The sequence below is a fragment of the Magnolia sinica genome, chromosome 5 (assembly GCF_029962835.1).
Source record: "Magnolia sinica isolate HGM2019 chromosome 5, MsV1, whole genome shotgun sequence".
Lineage (NCBI taxonomy): Eukaryota > Viridiplantae > Streptophyta > Magnoliopsida > Magnoliales > Magnoliaceae > Magnolia > Magnolia sinica.
This window is the reverse complement of record NC_080577.1, coordinates 84580324-84599622: the sequence shown is the minus strand read 5'-3', so window position 1 is coordinate 84599622 and position 19299 is coordinate 84580324. Positions and strand designations below refer to the sequence as shown.

The following is a 19299-nucleotide window of genomic DNA, read 5'->3' as shown; positions in this document are numbered from 1 at the left end:
AAACCGGACAGATCCAATGGTTCCGGTCCGGTTATACGGTTCTACCAGTTCGATGTGCACCCCTATGACGTATGCTACTTGAGATTTGGATTTATCTCATTTTTTGGATCATGCCCTGAAAAAATATAGAAAAATAGATGGACCATGTGGATAAAACACATACATCATGGTGGGCTTCATAGAGCACTATTTAGAAGCCAACTCACTACTGGGAGTAGGCAATCCACTTATGCGGACTGCACATTATGTAAGCCATCATTTGATACGGACCATTTATCACATGGAGAGAGGAATTAAAAACTTCTTTCTTATAACGTTTAGGTGTGCCCTGCTCATATCAAGGTGAGACGAGTCCTCACGGATGCAGGCACTCGCAAACCATGTACACCGGTAATTTCAGAAAAGCAGGAATTTAACTCATGTAGGTGCTTAGCCATTCGCCAAAACCCAAATCCTATGTGAGAGAAATAAAGAATTTACAAAGTAAATAAAGAAAATTAATGGGAATAAGTAACTTTCATCGCATAAGTTAGTTTAGCGGCTTACTAAACTAACCTAAGTAAAAAAAAATTAACTCATTTGCGCATGTGAGTTGAAAAAGTAACTTACCCGGTGGTATCCAAACGGGCCCTAAGTTCCGCGTATCATCCGTCCCAGTCTGCAGAGCATCAAAGTTTTCCTCTGAAGCTCGGGCGCCTTCTATCTTTCTCCGATTCGCCTGAGAGACATTTTATAGCAAGGGAAAGTGGAAATGCGGTTCGGCTGATAAGAGAGAGAGAGAGTTAACGGCGAGTCCTTCAACTAACAGCGTTAGAGAAGGTAATTAGCCGTTTCAGATGGGAAAGAGAAAGCTCGACAAAACCGCTTCTTCCGACCTCGTTTCTCCTAACCCAGGTTCTCTCTTCTTCTGCTTCTTCTTAGAGTATACTCTTATGTTAGTTTTGCACCATTTAAGAGAATGGTGGTGACTCATCTTCCTCACATGTGGCACTGATGTACAGCTATCCAGACCATCCACATTCTAGGTCGTAATGTGGATGGAACATGCATCGAAAATCACATTGATCAAGCAATCCTGACCATCCAATCAATGGCTGTCGAATGGATGGTTAAAAATAAAATAGTGACTGGTCCCAATTCGAATGGAAAATCTGAGATGGTTGATATTATCTTCCCCTTGCAATTTTTTGGTCATGCTCCATCCACAGTTGGGTCAGCGATTTGGACTGTCTGAATTGCTGCATGTTTGAAGAGTTACCCCCATTTTTTAAATGGTGAAAAACTACCGTTGGAGTCTAGCACCTTCTTCTATATGAGGTATGGCTAGACTTCATATTTCGCCATCACTTCTAAAATGGTCGTGAACTATCACATGGAGTTGAATCCACCAAAACGATGATGGATTCGAGTTCAATTGGGAAACTTGGACTATCCATCGATCGATCGAGACTGTCCACCTGAGAGAGAGAGAGAGAGAGAGAGAGAGAGAGAGAGAGAGAGAGAGAGAATCACCTGCTAATCTTCTTAGGTGAGAACTAGAGAGAATCACCTGCACATCTTCTTAGGTGAGAAATCTTGTGCGCCTTTGCACACGTGTCATGGGCACAAAATCCGAATGGTCCATGTGATGTGGCATCCAATGGAACCTCTAGGGCCAACTTTTAGCCTGATCCAAAACTCTGGTGGGCCATAGCAAAGGAAGAGGCAAATCAAGGGAGGAAAATGTTTCCCTTTGTTATGGCCCACCAGAGTTTTGGATCAGGCTAAAAGTTGGGCCTTAGGGGTTCCATTGGATGCCACATCACATGGACCATTCAGATTTTGTGCCCATGACATGTGTTCAAAGGTGCGCAAGTGATTATCTCTCTCTCTCTCTCTCTATATATATATATATATATATATTATTAAAGAGCTTTGAGTTTTAATGTAAGTTAAATAATGGTAAGAGTTGGTTTATATATGTTGTGGGTGTTAGTAGCAACCCATAGTAGGGTCCATGGGGCATGGCTGGCCACCCATATGTCCTTGCCTCTCTCTCATGTTATATGCACTGCGTCTTTGGCAATTGTGACTGTTGAGTGACAGGTTGGCTTTGCTTGAAGTAGTGGAATGGCCTTCATTAGCTGTTAGTAGGAAACCCGTATGGCTACGCTACTTTCGCACTATAATTCTTCAGTGCTTTTGTTGCGCGATTGGTGTGCTGCACCTGTGTGGCCAGGCGTTTGTCGTTCTTCATGTGGGCCACGTTTCTGTCATAGGACAGGCAAAACCATACCTTTGTCAATTGTGATTGTTGTGCTGTTCCTGTCGCTGGACAGGCGCATTGAGCCTTTATCAGTTGGATTGTTGAGCTGGTTCTCTTGCATGACAGACGGGCTTTGCCTGTGTGGCTTCTGCAATGTTGCATGACAATTTGACCGTGCTTCTGTCAAGCAACAGGTGGGATATGCATGTGTGGTTGTGCTTTTGTCCCATGATATGTGGGCCATGTTTCTGTTGTAGCACGGGTGGGTTGCACCTTCTGGATGCACCCTTGTCAATTGAGATTGTTGTGTTGGTTCTGTTGTAGGACACGTTTTCCTCTGTCAATCTCAACTGTTGAGCTGGTTCTATCGTGCAACAGGTTGGTTGTACCTGTATGGCTGCACTTTCAAATGACAAATCTATCGTAGTTTCATCCCACGGTAGGTGGGTTGCATCTGGGTGGCTGCATCTTTGTTGTCACTTGTGAAACATGTGGGTTGTGCCTCTATCAATGGCGACCATTGTTCTGTTTCTGTCACATGACAGGTGCCAAATGTGACTCTTGTGCTGCTCCTGTTGTGTGATAGGTGGTCTGTGCCTTTTTGGCTGCATCACTGTCACACTGATTCCACCATGCTTTTGTTACACTACTGGTGGACTGTGCCTGTGTCATTCGACTTGTGGGTCATGTTTCTGCCATAGGATTGATAGGCTGTGCATCTGTCAATTGCAACTGCTGTGTTATTCTGTTCTCATGATAGGATAGGTGGGTTGCGGTTCCTATGTCTCTGCCAATCATGACTGTTGAGCTGGTTCTGTCGTGCTATTGTCGCAAGACAATTCTGCTGTGCTTTTATCACGCAACAGGTCAGTTGTTGTGCCTATACGGCTACAGCTTTGTCAGCGACATTGCATGTGGGCCATGCTTATGTTGCAGGATAGGTGGGTAGCATATTCATGCTGTGCCTTTGTCAAATTGCGACAATTGCACCATTTCTATTGCAAGACATGGGCTGCCCTTCAGCCAATTACAACTGTTGAGCTGGTTCTATTGTGTGATTGGCAGGCTGCGGCTGTGTGGCTGCATCGCTGTTGCATAGCAATTTTGTCATTCTTTTTTTGCATGGTGGGTGGGATGTGCTTGTGTCGCTCTGCCTTTTGTTGCGCGGCAGGTGGGCAATATTTCTATGACAGGATCGGTGCCTGCACCTTTGTTAATTGCGACTATTGTGCTATTACTGTGGTAGCACAGGTGGTTATGCCTTCAGGCCATGTCTCTGTTAATCACCAACTGTTGAGTTGGCCTTGTTGTGGATAGGTGGGCTATGCCTCTGTCGCATGAAAATTCTGAGTGCTTTTGTTGCATGCCAGGTCAGTTATACCACTGCCCATGCCATTCTGCTATGCTTCTATCGTGCAAGAGGTGGGATGCGCCGCAGTTGTGTCACTGGTCATCTTCATCTTGGTTCTGATATTCTCACTTGCAGGGTTGTCAGAACTGTTTGTTGTACCCTGCGTTGTCTTCTAACAGCTGTTTATCGTGCCCCAATTGTCGCTCATAAGCTGTAATTGCATTATCAAAAAGTGAAGAATTCAATGGGAACGTTTTGATCATTGGAAGAGAATATTAGAATCTTATTGGACGAAGAGGATGTTTTATATGTTAGAGAGTGTTGAGAATGAGCCATATATGTGGAAAACTGTTGACATAGGAAAAATGTCCAAGTACCCTTCGTGCACTCCTTTTTCTAGCACACGCACCTCAAGAAAAGGGAACGATGAGACTAGCTTTACACAAGTGTAAAGTGGCCAGAATCCACCTAGCGCACCGACGTGGAGAGTGACTTTGCTGATAGATGGTGTGTGAAGGTCACCTCATGCAATCAGTCATTATCTAGTGCAAGTGCAGATTATGGGGTAGCATGAGAGGCATAGTTGTCTAGCGCTCTGCGTTCTGGTTTGATGGAAATCCACGACTCGTCCAATAAGCTTGTCACATGTGTCCAAAACCATCATTTGAGTGGCAAATATTTGCCTCTCTGCTCCTTTGGCAGTACATACCCGTTCTGGAGGGAATCCAAAACCCTGAAAGCTTATATTATTCCACTGGCATATGTGACCCATGGCAATGTTAATACCTAAAGTCCCAACTTTGACAATGTTGTTAGAAACTGTTCAACAAGGTAGTGTATGCCACAAGGCTACATGGCTGTCTGAAGCATGTGCCTTGCTAGATACATGATAGGCATCCTATGATAGTATCCCGACGCTCTGTTGGTTATGCAAGATCCCTAAATGCCAAAGGCTATTATGCTTGTGAAGCGCCAAAATATTCTGGGTTGATTGAGGATCCGGACATTCTGAAGACGAAAGACATAAATTAGGGTCTTCATGCATTATTTGCGTATGCTATTTTGTACCATGTAACGGGCTATTTTCCTACTTTTTGTTTTTTAATAAATGTGTTTACCTAGGGATTGTCATTAAGGGCTTCGGTTAGACCACGGCCTGGAATGCGTCTTGTTTCCAGAAGTAATAAAAACCTTTTGGCAAGGCATTTTTGGATGCGAACATTGTCTCATTGACATGATAATCCAAATGAATCGAAATTGCTACAAAAGAAAGCCATTTTTTGTAAACAACAACAACATCCCCATGACAGATCTTAACATTGCTAAAAATGTAGTATGATAATTGGAGGAAGCACAATTAAGGTGTTAAAAAATTGTTATATAACAACTGTTATGGAAAAAATGGGCTGTAACGGCTCCGTAACAGTCTATTACGAGACCAATACATGCTATAAAAAGGGCCGTAATGGCCTCTATCATAATGGTAATAGTGATTGTTCCGCCATCGTTACCGTTTTTGAATACCTTGAGCACAATAGAATAGCTTGGAACATCCTCCTTAGCAACATGCAAAAAATAATGATTACCATATTTGATGTGTATGGGATCGTGAAGGAGATGTAGGAGGCATTGATGGGAACATATGCCAAACTGTTGGACTTTGACATTAGAATTGTGCTGATGGAGTTTAATGTGTATAAGATGCTGGAGATCAAATTAGACAGATGGAGCAACTAATCAGGATTTTTTTTTTTTTTTTGTAATACCGGATGCATTTTGAAAGAAAACCAAATTTTGAAAGAAGGCCAAAGGATAATAGCCATGTTTAGATCTCTATTAGATTTTTGGTTTGGTTCTCAACAAAATCCTGTATAACATTGAATCTATCAGGAGACATGTAAGGATATGATGATCATTTAGAGAATGAGGTGGAGATGAATGCCATCGAGATTGGAGGTGGTATGACTATTGGCATAGAGAATTATTTGTAAATATTTCCTTTTGAAAAAAATTTAAGAGTCAAGTAGACCATATCCTCTGTGTAATCGACTGTGTTCCCATCCAAATTAGCTAGTCAGGCCTTGTCAAGCTACACAACTCACTTGATAAGATTGTTCCTGTTTTTTTGAGCAGCTAAGATGAGCGATTGGACCAAGAATTGCCCCGAGTGAAAATTAGGGCAACAAGGTATATAATGAAGGACATGAAAGGTTTTCCGGATTTTCGAACTATTCCGCTTAGGAGTCATAAGTTGTGCATAGGAAAAGATTGAATTATAAGACTACTGCGAGGTGGACTGCTAGGGTCACTAACCAGAATGGGCTTCCGACTTTTTGAGAGAACTGTCAAGAAAAGTGAGAACCATTCTCCAAGGCATCTTGATTGAGGTCGTGAGGAGAAGTCTTACAGATTTTTCATAGTGACATTAGTAAACTACTAATCATTCAAGCTCCTAGCAGGTTAGTTTTTTTTTCCTCCATACCCTTCATTGATGATTATTTGCAATGCAGCACCGCATAGGTATATCTCCCAAGATCTGGAGATCATTTTAAGAAGTTCATAACAGATGCGACGAGGATGGAGGTGATTTGTATTTTTGCATTGTGGTGGATGAAGGTATGTTGCCTTCTTAGCAAAAGGTATTGTTATCCTTGAAATTTCGTGGATTGGGCCATCACGATATATGAAGAGATCGGTTCAATGAAGAAAAATCATCTTGGAAATTAGTTCATCTGCCAATTGGTTGTAGAGCAATTGGTAACAAATGGGTATTCAAAATCAAATGAAAGGCAAGTGGATCAATTAATAAATACGGGATGTAGTTAATTAAAAGGGCTTCACCTAGGTGGAAGGTCCTTATCGTGAACATACCTTCTCACAATTGGTGAGATCTACATAATGGTTGCCTTCCTGGATGAGGACTTGGAGGAAGATATTTATATGGAGCAGCTCATGGGTATGTCAGGAATAATTGGATGAGCAAGGTTTGCAAGTTTTTAATGTAAATCAATGGGCTAAAGCAATCGTCAAGGTAGTGGTACATTAGTTTCCTCGGAGCCGTTACTTCTTTGGGCTTTTGCATATGTGAAGAAGACCACCATGTGTATATGAAGCGTTTTGGAGGATACTTTCCAATTCCATTGCTTTATCTTGATGACTTCTTATTGTGTGGGAATAATATGAAGATGTTGTCATTTTAGAAGAGATTAGTGTCAAATTTTCAGATGAAGAATCTTGGGGAGATAGATTCCATTTTGGAGGATAAGATCCTAAAACATCGTCTTAAAATGTTTTTGGGTTTGTGTCTGTCTCAGGTGTTGTGATGCCTGAGACAGATCCAAGAAGATCTTAGAGCATCTCATAATGCAAAATACTAAGCTAGTAGAAAGTCCCATATGTATCTCGCACTCTTTTATTGTCACTATTCACTGCACGCATGCTTGAGGCCATGTTCAGATTGGGAGTGAGGATTCTTGTCTTCCCAATGTTGTGGTTGGTTTGAGCGGGCATCGTGACTATGTTTTATGCCTCTTGATTCGGTTTGTTTTGGAGTTGCATTGCTCAATCTAAGTGTTAAAGTGCGTGTAATGTCTTATGTCTTGGTATCGCTCAGTGTTTTAAATAGCGGTAGCGTGTTGCGTAGCGTTCAACCCTCCGTAGCGTGTAGCGTAAGCTACACAATACTTCTATTTTTTAATTATATACACATATATATATTAAATAGTAAGAAAAAAACAAAATATATAAATGTCACATTCCTCAAAAACGCACACCCCAGTGGGCCCACCATAGAAAACAATGGAAATCCACCCCTTCACGCACCTCAGTGGGCCACACCATAGAAAACAATGCACATCCACCCCTTCACGCACCTCAGTGGGCCCCACGTGGGCCACACCATAGAAAACAATGCATATCCACCCCTTCCCGCACCTCAGTGGGCCCCACGTGGGCCACACCATAGAAAACAATGCACATTCACCCCTTCACGCACCTCAGTGGGCCCCACGTGCGCCACACCATAGAAAACAATACACATCCACCCCTTACACGCACCTCAGTGGGCCCCACGTGGGCCACACCATAGAAAATAATGCACATACACCCTTTTATGCACCTCAGTGGGCCCCACTTGGGCCATACAACGGAAAAAGAAATGAAAAAAATTATAAAGAACAAAAAAACGCACAGTAACCGGCATTTTAAAAGGGAAAAAATGAGAAAAAACTCAAAATACCAAGTTATTTTCATTGTACATCGAAAAAAATTCAAAAAAAAAGGAGCGTCCGTACCTATTTTTGTCTCAAGATGAGATTGAATTAATGAAATATGCAAAAGTTGAAGCTCCACAGCCAATCGCAACCGGAATAGGGGAAATCCGATTTCTTCGTCATTTGTTCTCTATTGTTGATGAAACTGCACCAAATGGAGCTTCTTGTAGTCTCCAACAATCGGCCAAAGAAGCCCCTTCGAAGGGCCTTTTGATCGCAAGATTGAAGAGGGGGGAGAGGAAGCAGCGTCGTTTGCGTCGGTTTAGGGCTGACAGTTGAATAGACAACTCGAAAAGGGCTTTTTTTAAAAACTTTCTACTGTGGTGTGAGTTCACCACCATTTTCGGCAGTGAAAAAAAAAAATAAATCACCATAGGTAGCGTGCGCTACCTGCGATACACGCTATGCGTCCGTAGCGTACGCTACGACCCCTGTAGCGTGCGCTACAGGGGATTTACGCTACTGTACACGCTACGTAGCGATTTTGGAGCGCTACGCTACGTAGCGTACGCTACCGCTACGCTACGCACGCTATTGAAAACACTGGTATCGCTACCTGTATCACGTCCTTGGGATACCGAAACATTTAAGCATTTCATGGGAAATAGTTGTCTAAGGGAAACATTAGGAAAATGATGGAAATTTTCGATGAAACTTCAATAGATGTTAAAAGAGAAATGATTACACATTTAGAACTCAAAACCTTGAGGATTTCCTCAAAGAGTTTACAACATGGGAGGCCTCCCTTTTATTAAGATCTTTTCAGGTGCTTATCTTGAACTTCTTGGGAGTACGAGTTTTGGAGGTTCCTCTTCTAACAAAGAAAAGAAGTTGGTTGGCTACTCAACACGATTGCTATATCAAAAGAAACAACTAAAGATGTCAAAAAATGAGCACGACAAAGGAATTGTTGTTAACCTCAAGCTCCAAAACTGACCGGGAAGACAATCACTCCCCTCATGATTGAACTCGACAAAGGAATTTGATCTGGTGGGGATTACGATTGGAACTATGCTTAGTAGGCTTGCCCAAAAAAGGGCGATTGTTCAAAAAACAATAAAAATAAAAGTTACCGAGCTTCAAAGAGGCTGTTGATTATGACTTGCTGGAGCACTTGACTTATATTCGAGCATGCATCTCCATTTATGATTTGTTTAGATTCTCTTCGGAAATTAGAAAAGCCGCCAAAGCGCTTATTTTTTTTTTTAAAATAAAAGCCTCACATTAACCAGGTGGAGGTAGAGTAAGAAAAATACAATGAATGTCTCACTATACGAGCGATAAAAGCCACCAATATCACTTTTTTCTAAGGAAGCCATGTTGCCTGGAGATTCAAAACACAAGTGGCTTCTTTAACTTATAGGTTACATCAAAGAGGCAAGATTTATCGGGGGTGTGAATTAACCTATGCTAGAAGAGAAATGTGATGCCATCACTAGCCTTGGCAGTCCTTGGGGTTCCTAAAAGTCGATTAAGCCCATTTTGAGGTAACTATTAAAGGTTATGATGCCAATTCCTAGAAAGCAGTTGTCAAAATTTTGATTAAAATGTCCAAGAAGGAACTTTACACACTGACTTTACCTGCTAAATAATCAATCTCGAGGCATCATACAACCTCTACCCTCTTGCTTGGAAGAGACTAGATTCACAACAACTTTCTGGTTCGTGGTCCCCTTGACACCACATCGGTGTTTCATGTATGTTGACGGAGCAAGGCAAGTACAACGGGTCTTTACAGATAAAACCATTTGGTCGGGGTTACCATACTAGTGCCCGATTGTGCAATGATGAACGGAAGAAGCTTTGTCAACTGTTAAGCAATGTTCGAAATATCGATATCGCATTATGTATCACACCCTTGGGATACGAACACATATCGGTTATCTCACGGGATATATCATTTGTATCAGGTAATTTATCACACATATTGGGAAACATGGGGAAAATGGTTGAATTTTTCAATGAAACTTCAGGGATTGTTAAAAGAGACCTTAATACACACTTTTAAATCATAACATCTCAAAAAAGAAGTGCGCATAATAGGCTTCCTTTGTATAGGGTCCTAAGCTATGCCTTGTTATGTGCCGTCTGATTGAACTAATGCAACTATATTCAGATTGAATGCATAACATTTGGAGTATATGTGATGATCATTTCATCAAACACTCCCAAATATTTCGAAATTAGTCTCAATTGACAACTAGTTGAAGGAAAATTTTGAAAAAAAAATATTTTAATATTTTTAATTAAAAATGATATTTATTTTCTGAAAATTGACAAGGACTTAACAAATCAGTAGATCATCCCTCATACATGCTTAATTTCATGTTTGAAGTGCAACATTGCAATCAATTTCGGAGAAATTGAGGAAATTTCAAAATTGCCCCAAAATTTCCCAAATCGGTCCACCTACACTCAAAATTTGAAATCAGAGTGTATGTGATAATCATTTCATCAAATACTCCTAAATGCTTCAAAATTAGTCTCAATTGGCAGCTAGTTGAAGGAAAATTTTGAAAAAAACATGGAGAACATGAAGAACCAATGGATATCAAAATCAAAGCTCCCAAATCTATGATTTTTCATACAAAACATGAAGAACCAATAGGTTTGTAACCTTTTGATACTGATTTAACATAATTTCAACAAAAAAAGGATCAGAAATTGAAAATGCTCACCAAATCGAACATGTATGATATATCAGCACTATCTGTGCATTTCGTATTGCATAGGTGGGATACAAGATATATCGTGAGATATATCGGCCAATATCGTCGATATTTACAACATTGCTGTCAAGTACCTAAGACCAAGTTGGGCTCGTAATAAAGTAAAGAAAAAAGTATGCTGTTATCACAAGACAAGATGAGCAGGCCATCCATATCAAGCCAAAGGCAAAAAGGAAGCAAAGCGTGGTCTCTAATAGCCGAATTCAAATATAAAAACAAAGGCGAAAAAGCACCATCAACGTCATTGCAAAGGGGCCTTCTCATGGAGATGAAATTGGCTACATGAGGAAGCCCACCCATTTAGTAAAACTATCATGCCAATGATCTTGCTTGTCCCTCAAAGCTCAAGCTAAATGTATGGGACCTTCATCGTACCTACCAAGGGAAGGAAGAGTTTGATTGTCTTCACTTGGGTTGCATAGACTAATCGGCCAACCCTCGAAGCCATAAGGAGTGAAGGAGACTGAACTTTGACAACTACGGGTTGACCTTCAAGAAACTGACATGTAAGAGATGGGTTATGATATTGAAAATCCTATTGGTCTAAAACTTGGTAAATGGGTTTTAATGCTTTTGGAGTCCTACATTGCTTCTTGCTAGAAACAAGCTTGGGGTGACACAAGATACCTAATCTCGTGCCCTTATTGCTTGGCTACCAACCAACTCCTCCCAAAATCGAACATCATCAGAAGACGAAGACTTGTTATCCTCAGATATTGCCAGCTAAAGCTTAAAAATCAGCCTTCCTGAATTCATGATGGTGTCAGTAAACTGTACTTTCATGCGAGGGGAGGAAACCAATGGTGATGGAAGTACAAAAGGCCATGAAGAAGTGTTTCTAGGGGTTACTCTGTTTCTAGGGGTTACTCTAGAAGTAGAAGTTGGCCCGACACTTCCCACAGAATGTAAGGGCAAGTACATGGATCAAGGTCATTCGGATGTAGGGAGTCCCATTCATTTATATGAGGATTCTTAAGCTTTTTGATTTATTCAATGTAAGACGACGAGATATAAACGGATTGAGGGAAATTTGCATATGATATTTCTAAGTGCAATGTTAACCTTAGAGGAAACCTAATAGTACATACTACTCCACGAGTTTTTTTTTTCTTTTCCTTAGGGGTTGTTTGGGAGCATGTAATTAGTGGTTATTGGTGTGAATCGGTGGTTATTGGTGTGAATCGGTGGTAATTGGTGCATTTGGGAGAGTGCATTTGATGTGAATTGGAATCCAATTTACATTAGGAGTCGTTGGGGAGCGTGCATTTGATATGCATTGGCAATTACCATGGAATCCATGTGAATTGGAATCATCAGTTGTGTTTGGCAGCTTGTAATCGGAATCCATTGGAATCTATGTGAATGTGTTTGACAGCCTGTATTTGGAATGCATTGGAGGAGGGAGTGAGAGAGAGAGAGGACTGTGACTTGCGAATTGGTAGTAATCGGAATCCATGTGAAATGGAATCACATGGTTTTGCTGTGATTTCAAAAAAGAGGCTTTTGGTATATTTGATGTGAATTGGATTCTAATTCACATCAAATACACTCTCCCAAATGTACCAATTACCACTGATTTATACCAATTACCATCGATTACATGCTCCCAAACGACCATTCAAATCACTAAAAGCTCCTTTTTTGAAATCATAACAAAACCATGTGATTTTATTTCACATGGATTTCAATTACCATCGATTTGCAAGTCACAATCTTCTCTATCACTTTCTCTCCACCAATGCATTCCAAATACAGGCTGTCAAACACATTTACATGGATTCCAGTGGATTCCGATTACAAGATGCCAAACACAACTAGTGATTCCAATTCACATGAATTCCATGGTAATTGCCAATGCATATGAAATACACGCTCCCAAACGAGGCCTTATGTTTTTCTCATGGAGCTATGAGGAAATGGTTGGGCTATATACCAAAATCTCCACTCACAAGTTAAACATCTATGAAGATGCTACATCAGTCAAGCAGAAGTTTCAACTGGTGGTGATGGATAAATTTTGGGTGAAGTCCAAAAGCTAAAGAAGGTAGGTTTCATTTGAGAAGAATAACATCAAGATTGGCTGGCCAATATCATCCTAGTCACGACGAAAAGTGGGCAAATTAGGGTTTACAGCGATTTCAGAAACTTCATCGATGCCTGCCCCAAAGTAGAATCCCCTATGCTGCTCTTTAAAATCATGATCGTCAACACCTTTGATATTAAAGATGCCTTTCATGGACGGATTCTCCCATGACTAAATCAGAACATATCTGAGAGACAAAAAGCATACATCTTTCTGCAACCCCCTTCGGCATTTATTGCTACTATGATGCCATTTGGGCTGAAATGCAGCAACAGCATATTAGAGGGCTACGCTCAGAATCTTTAAGGAAATGCTCAATAAGATGGTCAAATGTGAGGTCGATTACTTGGCTGTCAAAAACTGAAAAAGGGAGACCACCTGCAAGATCAACTTCAAGTATTCCTAAAGTTTCAAAAGTACAATATAAAGATGAAACCCTTTAAAGTGTTGCTCTGGTGTTTCATTCGGCAAGTTTCTCAACTTCTTTGTCTGAAAAGGTGAGATCGAATTGGATGCAAAAAAAACAAAAGCTATTAGTGAAATGAAGCCCCCAAGAAACCTAAGGCAATTGCACAGGCTAGAAGGATGCCTCACACATTGGATGATTAATCTTTAAACCCTCTGGGAAATCCCCACTGTTTACTTGGCTAATGTGAAAAGGAGTTGACTTCATGTGGGATCAAGCTTGTGAAGAGGCCTTCCAAAATATCAAAGCCTACCTCACAAAACTTGTCTGCCCTGACAATGCTCATTCACAATCCTTTATGCTCTATACTTGCACTCCGGAACACTCGGTGGAGGCATTGCTTGAAGAATGATGAATGAAAAGAGGTGGCTTTGTTTACTGAAGCTACACAAATGGGAGATTAACACCATTGCCCATTGTTCAAGAAAGAATATCCAACATTAATGTTCCCAGGGTAAACATTACGGCATTACTTTTTCTCCCATACTGTTTACCTGTCTCTTGGCATTGGGTAAACCCTTTGAAAATACCGGTGAACAAAGCAAGGTCCTTGAATGTTAGGCTAGCAAAATGGTTAATTCTGCTCACTCATTTTGACATTGTCTATGTTCCTCAGAAGCTAGTAAAACAACAAGCATTGGTAGAGTTCTTGCACATCACATGTTGCAACTAAATTCAGATTTAAGTGACTGCCCCTCATCGATGAACTAGTCTTCTATGGTGAATCTTTCCGGGAATGAAAGCAATGGTTCGATGGTGCTTCCTGAACTAGTAAGGGTGAAAAGGCCACCAGAGTTGGTCAAGGGCATATGATATCCCACTTGTTCACCTGAGCCATGTTCAGCCAATGTGTTCAAGTACCAAGCACTCATTATTGGCCTGAAATAGCCCACGAAGCAAGTATTTCATGCACTAAAGTGTCCATGGAGACTCAAAACATTTCGCCAACCAAATGAACTGCAGCTAAGAGTTGAAGAAGCCTGACCTTCTTCCATATCATGTAATGGCCCGATGACATATAAAGAGTTCTTAGCCATTAACATCAAGCATGTTCCTTGGAAGCAAAATTCTTGAGCTGGTGCTTTAGCAAGATTATTAGTGGTGATGATTCTCCCAGAAGGAGAAACCCAAAGGAAACAGTCAGCAGGAGCAGATGTGTGCCAAGGTTTCGTTATGACTCCAAGGACACTGCAGGAAATCATTTGACGAGATTCTGCTCTAATTTTTGTCAAAAGAAGAAGTAGATGAACGTCTTTGGGAGACCCATGAAGGTATATCTGGTGTGCGTCAACCTGCTCCAGAGTTACAAGACTGGATCCAGAGGATGGGATACTATTGGTCCACCATGATAACAGATGCCCTAGAGTGCCTGGCGCTGTAAAGCCTTCCAGTTCATGGTGATTTCATTTACCAAGCTCTTGAACCCTTCCATTTGAGGGTTGTTGTGGCTGTCCGAAACCTGGGGAATGGGCATTATCTGACCAATAAATCCCCCATTGTTTACTAGGAATAGGTTCATCATTACAACCACAAATTGCTTCTTGAGATGGTAAAAGCTATCTCCCTTGTGGAAGTCAAAGACCTTGGTTGTCCCCCACTTTCTAAAAGCAAATATCATATGTAGATTCGACATCCCTAAGAGGTTCATCCAAGAAAATGGACAGCAGTTCCGAGATCGCTGATTTTACAAATTCTAGTATGGGGTTTTAGATCCTTGTTTGAATATCCAAATTTTTTCTTCAGATTTAGGATGACAGACATGATCTAGCTAGGTCATCAAATGGGACGTGTCCTACTTGGATAATTCAAAGTAAGTTGAATGGACGTCTGGTTCTATCTTAGTTGGGGCCTTTTAAAATTTGATATAGTTTCTGATAAATTGTGTTTCATTAAGATAAGAAAGACCAAAGAGGTCACAAAAAATTGTCCAGTAGTTTTTACTCGACTCCTAAAGATGAATGAAGTCAACAAAAGTTGCTGAACTTACTACAATCCAAGAACCTAATTCTTTTAAAATTCCACAGATTTTCATGCAGCACATGCAGCCTTAATGCCGGAAACATCATATTGTTTGCCCAACTACAGACATGCAAGGTATTGTCCAGTACAGACTGATATCTTCCAATGCTGCCAATGCTAGCTAGTGAGCTGCTCATGTCCAGCCCATTACATGCTGTAGGGATTTGATATTGTTGATGATCATGTGTGGCCTGCTTACATTGGTGGACGATGATTAGGTGATGATGATGGGTCCACATATGTTCTCTCCTCTTCAATCTTTAGACTTTGTGTGTTATACTTACTATTGATATTAGTTGTGACATACCTTGGTTTGTATTCTCACTTAAGTGGAAGGGCGTATTTGTAATGTCCCATGTTATTAGCATAGCCCTAATATAATAAAGAGACAAGGTGGGGATGCCAGCTCTTTATGCTCACTGCCTCACTCCCTCTTTTCTTCCACATCTCTTTCTTCTCTTCCCTTGTTCCTTTCTTTCTACTGCATGAACATGATATCGGAGTGATAAGATCTTTTGTGGCATTGTTCTTCCTCATCTTTCATTCTCTTCTCCATATTTTCTCTCTTCCTGCTATGAGGTGAAACCCTAATCCATTTGGGGGCTGATTCACACAAATCCTTTCCTCACATTGTCAAACACCATATGGTGGGTTGCATATTTGTTCCTCGTGAATGTGTGTGAAGCCCACCTTTTCTTACACCAATCGAGATAGTTTAATGTGGGCTGTGGTACATCTATGGTAGGATTTGAAGATTAAGTTTTTTATGTGGAGATCTCATGTGCGAAGAGTTCATCATATTTAACATCGATGTGGATATTGGTGTATGTGCATGTTGGAAGTATCTGTCTAGTTTCGTATCCCTCTTATTTGTTGGTATTTCCAAGTTTTTTTTTTTCTTTTCCAATAGACAGGAGAAGTGATACTAAAAGCAATGTCTTGACTCCATTTGAGTCGTTTATGAATCCAAATCATCATAATCAAGCTTAATGGTGCAAACTATCTATGGTGGGCCACATCTGTGGGTCTTTTTCTTATAGAAGATGAAAGTTGAAGTAGTTGAGATCACTAAAACACCAAAACCTGATGAAAAGTCTGCCAATTATGAAGATTGGGTGCCGAGGATACCCAAGATCTTTGCTATGGAATAGTATGGATCCAACCATAAGTGCCAATGCTGTGTTCTTTAAAATGGCAAAAGAGGTTTGCTCAAGCGAGATATGTACATAGGTGAGAAAAACTTGACTAGGATATATGAGTTGTATAAGAGGATATTCGCTCTACAACAAGGAGAGAGAGTGTAGGAGAATATTATTCTACCTTACATGGTCTGTAGGAAGAATTGAACATATATCCAGTGTTTGAAATATCGGTATCGCGCAATGTATCGCACCCTTGGGATGCAAATACGTATCGGTTATCACACGGGATATATCGTTTGTATCACGTAATTTATCGCACTTTTTGGGAAACATGGAGAAACATTGGGAAAATGGTTGAATTTTTCAATGAAACTTCTCGGATTATTAAAAAAGACCTTAATACACACTTTTAAATCATAAAGTTTCAAAAAAGAAGTGTACATAATAGATTTCCTTTGTATAGGGTCCTAAGCTATGCGCTGTCCGATTGAACTAGGACAACTATATTCAGTATCAACCCCGTCCATCCGTTTTTCCATATCATTTCAGGACATTATCCAAAAAATAAAACAAATCCAATAATTAGGTAGACCATACCATAGGAAACAATGGTGATTGACCCTTAGTGCTCCACAAAAGTTTTGGATCGAGCTAATAATAGTTTTTTCTCTTCATTCAAACCATAAAATTATCTGGTAAAATGGATGGACGGAGTGGATAAAATACATGAATTATAGTGGGCCCACAAAGTTTACAAAGTACACTGCTCAGTAGGGGATCCACTTCCCACCACACTGGGGGTGGGGCGCTGATCGTACGCAGATTTCCTGCGAAGTTCCTTGGCTCGAAACCTAGGTGGGGCCCACTGTGATGTTTGTAAGAAATCCACCTCATCCATTCGTTTTTTGAGATCATTTTAGCACTCGAGAGCAAAAATGAGCAGGATCCAAGGCTAAAGTGGGCCGCACTAAAGGAAAAGGTGGGTAGGAAAATTCCGACCGTTGAAACCTCCCTGGGTCGACAGTGATGTTAACATGCCATCCATACCGTTCATAACGTTATTCCTACACGGATGAATTGAAAATACAAATATTAGTTTGATTCAAAACTTATGTGGCCCCACGAATATTTCAAGTGTGGATGTTCAATCCTCACATTTTTGGCATACTTGAGTATTAGATCCTACTCATTTTTTACTCCATGTCCTAAAATGATCTCACAAAACGGATGGACGGAGTGGATTCCTCACAAACATCATAGTAGGCCCCACTAAGGTTTCAAGCACAGGAACTTCCTACGGAAGGTTTTGGCAGGAAATACGTGTACGACGTTGAGTTGTACGAACATTTCAAAGTTACATGGCCCCATAATAATGTATTTATTATATCTACATTGTTCATGCATTTGGAGAGATCATTTTAGATCATGAACCCAAAAATGAGTCATATCCAAAGCTCAAGTAGACCACACCACAAATAGTAGTGGGGGACTGATTCTCACCATTAATACATTCGTAGGGCCCACCATAATGTTTATTTTCCATCCAATCTGTTAATTAGGTCACACAGACCTGGATGAAGAGGAAAAATAAATATCATATTGATCCAAAACTTCCATGACCCCCTTTGGTTTCAATGGTAGACGTTCAATCTACCACTGCTGTTTCCAGTGTGGTCCAGTTGATCTTTGGATCTGTCTTATTTTTCGGCTCAAGCCTTACGAAGAGCTCGCCAAATGGACGAATGGTATGGATATAACACATACCTCATGATGGGACCCACAGAACTTGGTGACGTCAACACAGTTTGCTCGGTGGTGTGCGGTACTCAATTTCTATAAAAAAGGCTTGAACGACCTTTATTTTTAAGCAGAGAGGGTTCCGGAAGTCGGAACTCTAAAATTTCTCCCAAATCTCATCGTATCGGCGAGGATGTCTCCGGATTTCTCTCCAAAATCGGAGATTTTATTTGCGGTAACCTAGGAACGACGCTTCAATTCGAATGGCCCACCAAATGGAAGCTTCCGATCATGGCGATCTCTTCTACAGGTACTGAAATCCACCCTCTAATTTTTTTTCCCGATTTTTTTAGATGATGACGTCAATGTCCGACAATAATGGAGAGGAAATCGCGCGATATCGTCGAAATATCGTGCGATATCGACGATATATTGGTCGATATCTGGATTTTGGGTTTTTTGGTATCTTCTGAGGGTTATCGCAAGTGTATCGTCTCGCAAGGGTGTGATAACGATAATATCGGCCGATAGTATCGATATTTCGAACACTGCATATATCAGCCATTGTCGGATGATTGTCAGGTTTATGATATAACAACGGGAGGAATTTCGTATCACCAAATTTCTCTTTGGTCTACGTCTTGAGTTTGAGCAGTACATTCTCAAATCCTTTGGGGTAGTCATACCATTGGTTATCGAGGCATTGCACACATTCATCATGCATCTAGTGTGGATACCATGAGTTTAGTTACGCACTTGTTTCTTCCTTTGGTAAAGAGATGGAGAACATGGATGATGTGGTTGCAGAGGTCAGTTTTGTAGTAGAGATTCAGATGTGACCGAGATACTTGAGGTGGTTGTGGTAGAAACTATGGTAGAGGTCGTCGAAATCGATAGTTTACTCATTGTGGGCTCCCTGGCCACACTGTTGCTAAATGTTAGGATCTTACTAGCAAACTGGTTTAGGTGAATTTATCTTGCATCTTGATGACAGTTTCAAGGGCCATGTACCTTGACCTATCTCTTCCATTCCGGGCTGAGTATAACAACGGGATATTTACATTGTTGAAGGGTGAGTATGCCAAACTATTAAAGATTGTGTGACCCCAACATCCTCCATTTCTAATCTTGTTAATTAGGTATGAGTATGACATGCCTTGTTCCAAACCTGTCCCTTGGCTTATTTACTCACAACTATTAGATCATATGACTGGTAAGTCTAGTATATCGTTTCAGTTACTTACATCCATCTCCAC

The 19299-nt window shown here is 40.7% G+C and overlaps 1 protein-coding gene across 10 annotated transcripts in view; it reads left to right on the top strand.

Moving 5' to 3' along the window:
• The first annotated feature begins 636 nt into the window (after positions 1-636).
• LOC131246230 (probable ubiquitin-like-specific protease 2A) overlaps positions 637-19299 on the top strand; it is a 56002-nt gene continuing 37339 nt past the window's right edge. For 4 of the 10 annotated variants that reach the window (XM_058246151.1, XM_058246152.1, XM_058246153.1 and 1 more), the window contains exon 1: positions 642-894. In XM_058246151.1, the coding sequence (XP_058102134.1) occupies positions 837-894 (58 nt within the window). In that variant the 5' untranslated portion in view covers positions 642-836. Of the gene's footprint in view, positions 895-19299 lie in introns of all 10 variants that reach the window. The other 6 variants (XM_058246147.1, XM_058246146.1, XM_058246155.1 and 3 more) reach the window with 5 other exon arrangements.